The sequence below is a fragment of the Anarrhichthys ocellatus genome, unplaced genomic scaffold, assembly GCF_004355925.1.
Source record: "Anarrhichthys ocellatus isolate YVR2014 unplaced genomic scaffold, GSC_Weel_1.0 scaffold17, whole genome shotgun sequence".
NCBI classification, from domain to species: Eukaryota; Metazoa; Chordata; class Actinopteri; order Perciformes; family Anarhichadidae; genus Anarrhichthys; species Anarrhichthys ocellatus.
Genome location: NW_022280047.1, coordinates 5,848,410 through 5,861,752, shown reverse-complemented (window position 1 = coordinate 5,861,752; position 13,343 = coordinate 5,848,410). Strand labels below are relative to the sequence as shown.

The window sequence follows — 13,343 nt, the reverse complement described above, 5'->3', positions numbered from 1 at the left end:
TCGTCAGACAGTAGCCTCACTAGTTCTAAAACATCACTCTGCTCTCAGACAGAGGCAGTCGTGGTAAAATACGCTTATATAATGGAAAATAAGAGCGGTATGCCTAAATACTCTTACTACATTCTTATAAAGGGATATATCATGATCATTAGTAGGTTTATACATGTATTATGGGTTTATATTAGAGCATGTACATGCATGCTACATCTAGCTGTATTTCCATAATTCCTTTACCATTCTCTGTGTATTAAACAACAAGAGCACAAACCACAAATTTGGGTTTTCCACCTTCAAAATACAACATCAAACTGCAATAATTTTCTGTATAGTTGACTTTCAATGCCATTTTACTCCATTTCTCATTTACTTAAACTGCAGAAAACGGAATGCCAGCTGCAATTCGTAAGACGTGACAACATGCAAATATCATGAGCTTAGATTTACAGGGTATGCCATGAAGAATTATTAACTTTCTGTTGTACATTAAGTCCCATGTCTTGGTTAGGAGGTCTACGAAAACATCATTTAAAATCTAGTGCAGGATCCCAGAGTTGTGTCTGGAAAATGAATGCACCAAAGTGGTGACAGATTCCTTAATTAACTTGATTATTTCTTTCTTCCTGTCTGACAGCAGAGAATCGATTCAGCACCAGTTCACTTGATTCACAGTTTGTGAGTTTGTTGCAGCTGTGGCCATTTTGGACAGTAGCCAGCCAGCTTTGGATCATTGCCAAAGTAGGCAATTTGCCTTAATTCTGAACACTTGCTTTGTGTTTACAAGCGTATGGGCTCACAGAAGAACTCAGTGGAGTGCAGTTCCACTACGGACGCTGAACTGAGTGAAATCTGGATTTGGTTTTACTGATTTGACCCATTCTCTTTGAAATATCACCAGAATCAACGAATGCATCATTTGTAGAAGAGACACATTAATAACAGGAAGGCACAAGATCACCTGACAGGGGAATACTATATTAATTATTTGGGAGGTATGCAAGCTCTTTCCATCACTCTCTACTGCTTGTTCCTCAAAGTGAGATAATGAGACAGTTTTCTACAAACACAAGAATCGAGAGATGGAAGAGAGATAGGATCCCTGCCATTTATTTAAACCGTGCTTTTTACTTCTCTCATTGCAGGCGCTCTCTTCAAAGAAATCTGTGAGTGTCTGTGATCTGTTCTAATGACTCTCGTTTAGCGTCTCCTGAAGCAGTTTCATCATCCCGGTGTGTTTTGCGAGATGACTAGTCCCGGACAGATACAGACACGGAGAGAAGTACAGATGAGATATAGATGCAGTTATTGCTCATTTAACAGATTGTCACTCTGGTTTTATAGTATTAAAAATGACGGTCATTAACATGAGCATTGGGAGGTTGCATGAAACTCACTAATCAACAATCTGGAGTATTCAAAGATTCAAGGATAACGTATTGTCATTATGCAACACAGGATTGCACAACGAAATGCAGTGGTAGTCCATTCGCAAACATGAAAAAGCAAAACAGAAACATTAGTGCATTCCTGTAGTGCATTTTCTAAGTTTGCATTAGGATGGATGTAAACAGCAGCCACAAAACTATTCTCTGGGCAGATAATATGGACGACATCTTCACATCAACATCTCAACATCAGAGAAACATTGTCCATCAACTTTGACTACTTTTGAGCACCAAGCATCATTGATGTAAACATAGAGTCAGCCTCCTGTCTTCCTCTCTTCCCACCGGTGTCCTGTGCTCTGTCCTGCGGTCCGCCCCGTCTAGTGCAGCTTGAACTGGGATTCCACGACGGAGCCAGGTCTCTGTAAACATGTAGGCACAGCAGTGACTCTCCTCCTGCTGCAGGGTTAGCCTGAATTTTGCTGCGACCAGATGTAAGACAGGAGCAGATTGGATAGTTTCAAAACATGTGTCGATTGTCCACCTATGCAGGCACCCAATGTAGAGAGTATCGTGGTGTTTCTGCTGTTCATGCCCTGTCCATATCAAGGCCTTTAGTCAGATTACAAATGCATTATTGACCACCTCCATATCTGGTTCGACATCCAATAGCTGTGTTAGCAAAATCTGATTCTGGCTCCTCAGCTGTCAGTTAAAGGGGCAATATGGAAGATTTCTAATGCTCCAATGCAGAATCCATGACCGTACTCTATCTATCTCGGTGTGACCTGATTGTTGTCTTCTCACAGTCTTAAACTCACCATGACCACAACAAGGTCTACGGCTGACATTGCAGTTATGTGTTGACTGCTTCATAAGTGAGAACAGGGCCAACTGTTGTCACAGGATAGCTCATGTATGAAGGCTAAAAGTCTTTACCCTCAAGCCAAATAAGGCATATGACAAAACTGCATTATAATTATAAGTATTCTTTTATTTTGCATTTACGCCCTACTTTGTTGTCTTTCGGGTGTTTGTGTCAGTCACAGAGCAGCTTAGCTTGAGGCAAAGAGAAGGTTAGGAGGTGGCTGAGCTGTAGATTTGTGATTCACGTTTGTGGCCAGCAGACATTGAAAGAGATCATAATGTTATTTTCAGCTGGATAAAACAAGTAGCACTGAAAGGCTTGTATCCAGTCCATTCACTAAATAGCTGCAATTGCACTGTATTACAGGGTTGTTTCACGGTGATGGTAATTACTTTATATACCTGAACAGAGTTGTTTGTTGTCATGGAAATACACCCTCTGGCTTTAGTGACTCTAAAGTGACTCCATAATTTATTTCTTGGCACCAAGTTTTTTTTCCATCCCCACCACAGAAGATAAGGATAGACACATTTACAAATGACTGCTCGCGTTCTCTCTCTGACCGCTCATCCCTGCCAGTTACCTAGAGCGGATGTGTGTGCAACTGCCAGGAGTGCAGTGTACGGGCGGTGTTTGCATGTTTGTGCCAAGCAAGATCAAAAAGGCATTTGAATGAGTTTCAAGTAGCGATTGTCCACAGCTCTGCTTTGGATGCAGATCACAGAGAAGATAGAGGCAAGCTAAGCTGAGTTATCCTTGTTTCCCCCTTCTTTAAATCCTTTCTGTGGCAGATTGGACAGACTCCGTCAATGACAAAAAGCCCAGCCGATCAATAGACGGCGATCTATGCTGACTGAGGGTGAGCCGTGGCTTCCGTTCCGCTGGCCCGTGTGTGGTAATCAACTGCGTGTTAGAGTCTGTGTGTACATTTCCCGCAGTTTCTGGAACCCTAAAGCTTTATTAGTCACATAGTTTGGCACACACATGCAGTTACCAAACTGTATGTGACCAATTTTTTTGTGCTAATTACAAAGCCCATTATTATTGGGCACAGTGAGGGACCGCATCAGTCAGTCCACTCACACATGCAAACTAGCTCACTCACTCACCATGACTGTACACTCCAAACAAACAATTTGGCATGTGCACAATGAACACTGACTAAATCATTTTGGTTCTGAAACTGAAGACCATTTGGATTTGATCACACACACACACAGGCACAACATAAACACACTGTTCAGTCGTGCTCACGTTAGGTCACAGTGTCGTGCAAAATGATGACAAATTGCAATTAAGTCTTGCCATGAAAAAGAGAAAGTTTTTGTTTTCATTTTCTACCTTGCTTGAACACGTTTCACCATCAAATTCCATAATGCCAAGAGTTCTTTAACCATCAAGGATCAAGATGAATGTATATTTAGATTTTATATTTAGATTATAATCTTAGTCTGTCAAAACAATCCCCAAGGTTTTTTAAATAGTTTTTATCCTCAGGGACTAATATTGGTACCCAGATTTGTACCTGCGTTTCTCTACACCTCTGTGTACAGTATATGCTATTGTGTGTTTGTGTGTCCTGACTTGTCGCACAGCACATTATCCTTCCTATATAACGCTGTCGGATGTCAGACGTATCGCTTTTTCGATTCCTTTACTCTTTTTAATCTAAATCGTATTTAGAAGGACTTGCAGATGAGTGCTTCGGACGTGAAACTGCTCGTCAGGTACAAGGAAGGAAAAGCACCGGAGATAGTTGACGTATGGATAATAGTTCGAATGGATGTGTGCATGTCTGCCCAGCATTCATTGGGAGAGTCAGTGCCCATGAAAATGAACCTAGGTGCGTACCTCTTATTGTGTACTTATTCAGACATGTGCTGTTTCCTCATTCTATCACTGCAGATATTGTCATTCCGGCTTCACAAAGCAGCGCCTTGGGCCACTCTCAGACACACACAGAGGTCCAAACACGTTAGTCATCCATCTGGGTTTGGTCAAAAGTGCACACCCACGTTCAGTCTCTTTTTCAGCCCCTATCCTGTCACAGGAAGAGTATGCAAGTCTGTCAGACAATAAAATAACAAGAATTAAAGGGTTGACAGTTTTCAACCGGAGCAGCCCTTTTGTTATATTTTTATGTAGTGACTCAATGAAATGAAAGACCAATGAAGTCGACAAATACAGCACAGAGATGACTTGTGTGCTGAAGAGAAGCTACTTTACATTAGTGCCAATTTTCTATACTTTCTTTTATCAATTCAAAAACTGTCATTGAGCTTTCAGAGAGAGAATAAATGCATATTTAAGAATAAGCTCAAATGCAATTGTACTGTATACTGCAGCACAGAACATTTAATGGTCTATTTTACAAAGATATTAATAATTGATCTGAATTTTGCATGGTCTGTCGTGGATTCTGTGAATTCACAGAACTCAGAAGATCCTTAATATATTATGTTATTCTATCCATTTCCTTGAAGCCTATCACTTATTAGTGATAGTGCCGAGTGAGATTCTCAGTAGCATTCAATAACTGAAACATGGACATGTATTGTAATGTTGCTGCTAAGCGCCATTTGTCAATTTATTTTTAAACCCACTGGTATAAAACACGACACACTTACTACACATATGCACATGATTTGAGAACACAGCAGGCCATAGCCTAGTTAACCTATCCCAAAGTGTCCCACAACACTCTATACGATAATAAAACAATATGAAGTGATGTTCTTTTTATGGCTGTCTGGCACTCCACATGTTCTGAAGTTATACAGTTTAAAGTAGAAATACGATAAAGATTCCCTAAATAGATGAGTATGATAGTGATCATAATTAAGATCAGGGAGTTGATACTTAAGAGGATTATCTACTTCTATTCCCCCTTGGCAAGTGCAAGGACCTTGATTTCAGGACAACTCTGAGCAGCAGTGTCGTTGGGGCATTTTTACATCAGTCTTTTTAACATCAGAAGGAAGGAGGTGCTCTAAGTTTGAGTTACATGTGATGAACAAATGTTTGGCATCCAGTTAACAAACCCTCATAGTGTCGTAAATCTTTGTGAAAAGAGTGCATACTCTTAAACACAGATCAGGGGTTGTAAACATGACTTTTATGAATGTTTACTTTCCTCCATTACAATCTGCCTCATGCTGTGCATTACATTTCTATCCATTCAAAGTGAAACTAGAGATCAACATCAGGCAGGTAAGATAACTCTGATGAAGGTTACAGCATTAACAATTATTATACTCAAGATTGCATTTAGGCAAATGTGTTCTACCTCTTTTGTAAGTAAGTAAGTAAGATTTATTGATGAAGCGCTTTTCACACTTGTTCTCCACATAGAGAGTTTACCTGCAACCGAGGCTCACTCAAACGTAATTGGTCAATACTACTCCCACCACAAATGAATAACAAATGAATAACTAATGGGTTACAAACTGAGTACAAGCAAAAAAAACATAACCGTTCTGATACAAAAATCTCCCGTTACCCACAGATTCTGTGTTGATTTGCAAATATCAGTTTAAAGGGATTATTTTTGATTGAATTGATTAATCGACTATTCCTTTCGGCTTTAGTGTGAGGATAGGGTGTTGTTTAAATAAGAAAAACATCACCTAAATATCAAGTTTTAAAATGTTTGTGACTCTGGTTGTTCGACCCAATTACCGTCACAGCTCTCCTTGATCACAAGATCTTTGCACCATGCACCAATACAATACACATGAGCACAATATTAAGCTCATTCTTGAAACTTTTAGTTTATTGTGCATATATTTGCATTGTTAGACATTGGTTAGAGTAGTGTTTTTTGTTTTTTTTTAACACTGTGCTATTTCTAAACATTGAGTGACAGGCTTAATTAAGTGGGATAATGTTCTGCTCTCATACCTTCAGCTCCCCAGAGATACTAAAGTGGTTCATAGCTCCCCCAAGTGGTAAATGAGTAACTGACACCATCAGTAGTGACCTCTCTTCTGCGAATGTGTGTATCATGCTTAGGCATATGTGAGCGTGAATGTTTGTGTGCCTCATCAAAGGATTCTTTCATGCATAATCAAGCTCCTGCTTTCTGAACTTGTTCTGAAGTGACAACAGCAAATCCTTCAGCAAATGACTCAGGCTGTTTGTAGCTAAACGCCTGTTATCTGCCTCTCAACTTTAAGGGCAGATTACAAGGAGCATTCCTATACTTTTCTGTCTTCTTCTTAATAGCTGCAGACAAATCCCCTCCTACTAGCTACAGAGGACGTGATTATACGAGGAGTGCTTTAAGTGTGAGACTACTCTTATTAAAGGCACATTCACAGGCACTTTCATGTTGAATATGTAGGATTGTTTGTTTTGCTACTTTGAAGTTCAAGTGGATTTCCACTTCTTTTGCCAGGTTTTCCTCTTTTTTTGCTGTTATCACCTCTCTCCTCTGCCCTCTTCTCTCCTCTCTGCTCCTCTCCTCTCCTCATTTGTTGTGCCCTACTTGTTTCCTCTCATCTTCCCTGCTTCCTTATTCTCTTTTTACACGCTTCTTTTATTCTCTTTATTGAACTCTCCTTTCTATATACTCCTCATCTGCGTGTGTGTCCTCTTTTATTTATTCCTCTCGACTTGGCTTTCCTTCTTATTACTTCCTCATCATTCCTCCCCTGTGCTCTACACTTGTCTCTCTGATCCTTTACTAATTTCTTCTCCTCGAGCTTGGCTCATGCCTTTTACCATTTGCATTACGCAACACTTAAAATTTCCTTAGTCTGCTTTAAAATATGGATGATGAATGACAATTCTACCACTGGTCTCGCTGAAACACCATTAAAGTCTCAGCCAGATTGAAAAAGGATGTTAGGACCCTTGTAAAATAATTAACAGCCTTATTAAGTTTTAAGAGTTGCTACCATTCTTTCTTTTTTTTAATGAAAGAGGTCTCTGTCTCTCTCTGTCTAGACAAATGATCGTATTACACAAGCTGGGGGGGGGGGGCTTTTTGAAAGTTTCCTGTAGAGGTTGTCCTTTTGAGTCTGATAGGTGGTCTGAGGTACCAGAACACGAATACAGAAGAAAATGAATCATGAAAGAAAGCTATATCAAGTTAATTTGAAGCCTTTAATACATTTCATTTTGTCTTATGAATAGTATCCTCTGCCACTGCCCTGCTGTTCCACGGGAGCTATAATTGTTGTCGCTGTTTATTGTTTTTACTGATAATACAAGCATGCAGCAGATATTTTGCTGCATGCTTGACAATATCCACCTACAATTGTGTCTCTCTTCCTCTGTGTGTCCCCCTCCAGCAGCTCCAAGCACAGATGACGTGGCACTCTACGTGGGCATTGTCATCGCAGTGATCATGTGCCTGGTCATCTCTGTCATCGTGGCGCTCTTTGTCTACCGCAAGACGCACCGTGACTTTGACTCGGACATCATCGACACCTCGGCACTAAACGGAGGCTTCCAGTCTGTTAATATCAAAACAGCCAGATCAGGTAAGGAACGTTACAGAAACCAGCGTGGAACAAATACTAACTTATCCAGCTCAAAGAGAGGCACTAATACTAATAGAGTAAGTTAACATACGGCTGAAAAGCTGTGTTTCACTGCCCTCTCTGGTTGAACGTTTCAAACTTGTTGTACCTGTAATCACACCCAACAGAGATGATAGTCTCTCGACGGGAGGTCTGCAGGTTTTTAATTACATAATGTGCACAGATAGATGGGTAAACAGGCAGATGGACGGATCTATAGATTGATAGGTGGATAAAGAATATCAGATGTGACCCTCGGGAAATAACTGTACCGACTCAGTCCTCTTTTCTAGGCTTTCACGCTAGCGTCATTTTGTTTCTTTCCTCGGTCTCCGGCTGTCAATCTTTGCTGCTTTGGATTAATCTCTGTCTCTAACCGAAACCACTCTCTTCCATCAAGGAGTCTCTCTCTGTCATTCTCCTTCTCTGCCTCATTTTTTCTTACTCTCCCTTCCCATCTGCACATTCAGGTCAATCACATTTCCTGTTTATCAGCATCCTCCACTCTTCGTCTCCGTCTTGGTGTCTCTGTCTTTCCCTCGCCCGTGTTTCTGTCTCTCTCCTGCCGCGGTGACGCCTACCGCAACAGACATCCCCTCCCTGTTTGTCTTCCTGTTAAAGTGGAGCCATCTTTCACTCGTCTCTGTCTGTCTGTGTGTTGTCATGTTTTCTTCTCTGTCTTTGGGAAATGGATAAGACAACAAGAAACACTTGTACACCTGTGGATGCATTTGATAGCTTACTGGAAATGGCAAGATTGGACAGGGAATGAGAATGAATAAGGTATCAGTGCTATGAACAGTATGAATGTATGACTTTTCCTCTGAAGAATGTGTATTTGTCAAAATAGATTAAAAAAAACATCCATAAAAAAATCAATATACCTCATAAAAATGTTTAGAAAAGCATCCATGTAGGCATTAGGCACATACACAAACAGGCATGCCCATACATTTGCATTCATTATTCCAAATTAGATGGCTTCAAGTCCTCATACTGGTACTTAGACCTAGTAGTACTTGATAGTCTCCATTCGGTCAACAGGAAATGGCATTTTAGAAAAGGGTTAGGTCAACAACACAAATTTTGTGGAAGTCACGCTGAGTGATCTACAAACGAAAGCTCTGTGCACCTCTAAACACCTTTAAGAGGATACTTAAATCCTGTAGTTTGCTGTAATGTGTGTGATATAGTATGGGGTCAGTTTAAGGGTGGACGATTAACAGTCCAATCCTGCTATACAGTAAAAACAGGAAAGTGAGGTCACAAAGAATGCAATGCAAATTTGTAAACAGCGAGCTAAAATAATTGTTTGTGTATGTGCACATGCATGTGTATGTCCGTGTGTGTGTGTGTGTGTGTGTGTGTGTGTGTGTGTGTGTGTGTGTCTGTACAAGGGCAAATGCCTTCGCATGAGCGGAGATTGGGTGACATTTTATCAGCAAAATATTAAGATGCTTGTCACTCTGCGTCGGGGGACCATCTACGATTACTATTAATGAAGAATTATGTCCCTGAATATCTCGCTCCCCCTCACTCCCTCTCTCTCTCTCTCCCTCAGCCCCCCCTCCCTCCCTCTCTGTGGCTTTCCGTTAGTTGTTAATTAAATTTCAGCAGGGATGATGATTTGGCAGGAATACCCGCTGGCTCTAAGGGTAAACAGAGAGAGGAAGAGAGTGATATGTGACAGATGTGTGTTTGTGGGTGGGTGTGTTGATGGTGGTGGGGGGGGGTGATAATCAGGGATTTTAAAATTAGAATGGATGGGCTCTTGGAGGGAACGACAGGATTTCAGACTCTACGCCCCCGAATATATAGAGCCTGGTGAGAACAAATCTTGAATTGTTCTCAGTAGGAAACTGACCGTCCTGTGATCCCAATTCCAATTAAATCTTGGATATTTGATGGATTTTCCGATGGTAGAGAGTTGTTTATGTAGAATACACTTTGGTGTTTTAATGCCCTTTGATTAAATTGTTATAAACTACAAAGGGTTGTGGCAAGATAGCTTTACAAAACTAGCTACAAGAGTGACTGAACTTGTCGTCTAATGGGGTCGCTTGGAGCACATTGGCTTGGTTTTCTTTGGCAAAGTAAATATCCTCATGTAGGTTTTACTGTTTGTTAATATTGCCAAATGCATTATTAAAACAATCAGTAGCACTTGGCTGCTGCATCTTTCCAATTACCTGGAAGAACATTGTGGCAGACGGAAACAAAGTCAAGTCATTGTTGTTAAAGCGTTCCGAATAATTTCACTGCAAAGGATGTTTTTTGCTACTTGACTTGATTTAAAAAGAAAAGTGTGTGTTATTGAGGATTTCCATCAAACCATCGACTGAATTTAAGTCAGCAAGGATGGGAGTCAAAAGAATGGAGAGATTGCTGAAGGTAGAATGAGGTACTTGCATTTTAAAAATGAAATCAACATACTGTAAACAGTACTTTGAATATTACATGCACATAGATGAGCATACTGTCCTGATTAGCTGAGAGATCACTGACATCATGTAATTCCCATATGCTGTATGTGTTATGTGTGTTTTTGGTGTATGCATGTATGGGCATGCACAGTATAGTGTATGATGCGTTATTGGTATGCGAGATACGCACATGTTTTTCTAGTGCCCATGATTAACATTGCAGATGTGTTTTATTTATGACAGTGCTCTTATGTGTGTGTGTGTGTGTGTGTGTGTGTGTGTGTGCGTGTGTGGGCGTTGGATGCTCCAGTGTGTGCTTGAGGTACATCAAAAGTTTCCACCATTCGCTTGAACCAACTCCAGAAAGAGCAGTGTACATTAGGGTACACACAGCAGTTCACTCAGTCGCCTGTGAATCAATTCACAGCTTCAAAATGGTTTATTACATGACAGGGGCCAATCTATTCTTTGTTTAAAACAAGACTATGTCACTCAATAAATACAAAATGACATAATAGTCCGCTTACACATGGAAATGGGGATTTTCTGCTACTGCCTCACTCATGGTATATGACATACAGTAAGTGTATATGTTAGCAAACTTGAGATAGATGCTGTGCAACTGATCTTACTGTGTACATTTGCTGAAATGATGGCTTTTGAATAGTTGTGCTCCTGTTACTCTTCATTGCATGTCATAGCATGATGACAAACTGACTCAAGGAAATCTTAGGAAAGTGAAACAAATTCAACATGCAATTGTCCTGTAACTTGTGGCTTAAGTGGAGCGGCTGCCGTTCGGCAAAAGTTAAAACATCTTTAAGCTTTTAATAGTCCAAGCAAAGAGTTACCAGGTTAAGATTGGTTTGCCTACTAATTTTAAGGTTGCTTGAATATTTCACATTGTATATTGTCTCGCTTGTTCTTTTCTAAATAAACTGCATACATACATTATAATATACACCATGATATATGGAAAATTAGGGTAAAAACACTGCTTTTAAGAACAGGATGAGTGTTAAGCCCAAATAGGTCTTAACAATTGGCATTGTCAATTAACACTGGCACACTCTGTGGTAAATGTGCACAGCAGGGATTTTTTTCAGTCAGATTTGAATAGTGACATGAGTATTTAAAAAATAGACAGTGATGTGATTAAAGCGTGACAACGTCTTTGATTGTGTCGGTGAAGTCAAAGTCATTGACAACATTTTTTAGAGCTTAACTGATGACATAAAGCAATAATGTTCTGTTATTATGTCTCCAGACAGTCTGGTCAATTTTCAACTTGTTTAGTTTGTTTTGATAGTGTATGCATTTAAATATTATATTTTAAACTCGTGTATTTATTTTTTGAGGTGAAGATGAAATCTTTGAGGACCTTGCTCTCAAACGCTGTTCACTCTTTCTCTTAGCTGAAGAATCAAGCATTTGTGAAAACTTGACAGTTGCCATTCATCTTGTATTTTCTGTCATTAATATTTTCTTCCCTCTATCTGCTCCTTCTCTCTCTCTCTCTCTCCCTCTTCCGCTTTATCCCTCCAGCTGATCTACTGACAGCTCCTCCTGACTTGACAAATGCAGCTGCCATGTACCGTGGTCCAGTGTATGCCCTCCACGATGTTTCAGATAAAATCCCAATGACCAACTCCCCTCTCCTGGACCCTCTACCCAACTTGAAGATCAAAGTGTACAACTCATCTGGTCTGGTCACACCGCAGGATGACCTTGGAGGAGACTTCACATCCAAACTGTCTCCTAAGGTAATATGATGCATGTATTCCATGATCCAACATCAGTATCTTTCATCCGCTTCTAGGATTTTGACTGTAAAATATTCTGTATGAGTGCAGTATAGAATTTTGAAATATTTCCTCCTGAAGTGAGGTTACACTGCAGAAGCATAGCGAGAAGTACTGAAACAAGGCAGCTAGTGTGTATTCCCAGTCACATAAATACAAAACCAAACACCATTAGTATACATGCAGCTCAGTGCCCCAGTTTCCGCCCTCTGCTCTGTCAACTACATGGCATGCATACCAGAGTCAGTTGTCACAAATACAGATGAAACCGCTCGGTTTCATCACTGCACCTGTCTTGAGGCAGTACTAGAGCTGAATCCACTATGAGCTCTACATTTGATGATTTTCTCTGTTCATATGGGTGTTTTTTAATCGTGGACTTTTTGGACCTCCTGACTGACCTTGCCTCGCTAATGTCCAGGATTTTCTATGCTTTTGTCTGGTGTTTGTCTTAAACACATTGAAGCAAGTTCTTGTCAGCTTTGTGTGATGTTGTGGAGCAAACTACTGAATTTTAAGTCCTTATTTTACATCTCACAGTGGACATTTCGAAAGAGAAATGCAAAGTCAGTCATATTTTACCACTTACCCTGAGGTGGTTTCATAGGTCGACTGTAAATCCACCCTTTTCTCATAGCCTGTCAGCTCAGCCCGATGGCAGCGCTTCCAGTCAGATGCAGATCGTCCCTGTGGTATTTTACTTACTGGTAACCAAGAAGACATGAGAAAAAAAATGTAACCGTCTTGATGAATGCAGTAAACTTCTTGTGGAAAAGAGAGCATTAACAGGTTGCTCTTTCAATGCTTTGGGCTAATCAGCCAGGCAAAAATATAACTACAACGACCTATACGACCAGAGTTCGGCCTCGCACAGTGAAACTTCTCTGGACCTCCATGAACCTTTGGTTTCATTAGAATACATCTTCTTTTTTTCATCGTCTTTCAGCCTCCACAGAGCATTGGTGCAGTTTGCTTTTATGCAACTACGCTGTAATATACATTGTATAACTATGAAAAATCCCTGCTCGCATTATAGGTCTAAAATATTGCCACGACATTGACTACATTCTCAATAACCCCATTACTAAGAGATTATTCCAAGGAATTTTTCACATACACCATGTCGATTATTTTCACGTCATAGAGGTGAAATAGCATTTATGTTATTAAAAAAAGTTTGATTTCCACGGTGAAGTCTCTTTGCTGTTTGATAACTGTATTGCCCAGCGGAACCAGATATTAAATCATCGGTATGTTTTATTTACCATTAAATACCCAGACTTTCAGTTCATCCAGTCTCTGCTGAACAGCTTTATACCCAATACTATCTGTTATGTTATGTG

At 40.2% G+C, this 13,343-nt stretch overlaps 1 protein-coding gene across 2 annotated transcripts in view; it reads left to right on the top strand.

Moving 5' to 3' along the window:
• The window catches only part of LOC116388399 (netrin receptor UNC5C-like), a 171,047-nt gene that overhangs the window by 141,035 nt on the left and 16,669 nt on the right, over positions 1-13,343 (top strand). For both annotated transcript variants that reach the window (XM_031856204.1, XM_031856203.1), the window contains 2 exons: positions 7,545-7,736; positions 11,744-11,961. In XM_031856204.1, coding sequence (XP_031712064.1) covers positions 7,545-7,736; positions 11,744-11,961 — 410 coding nt within the window. The remainder of the gene's footprint in view (positions 1-7,544; positions 7,737-11,743; positions 11,962-13,343) is intronic.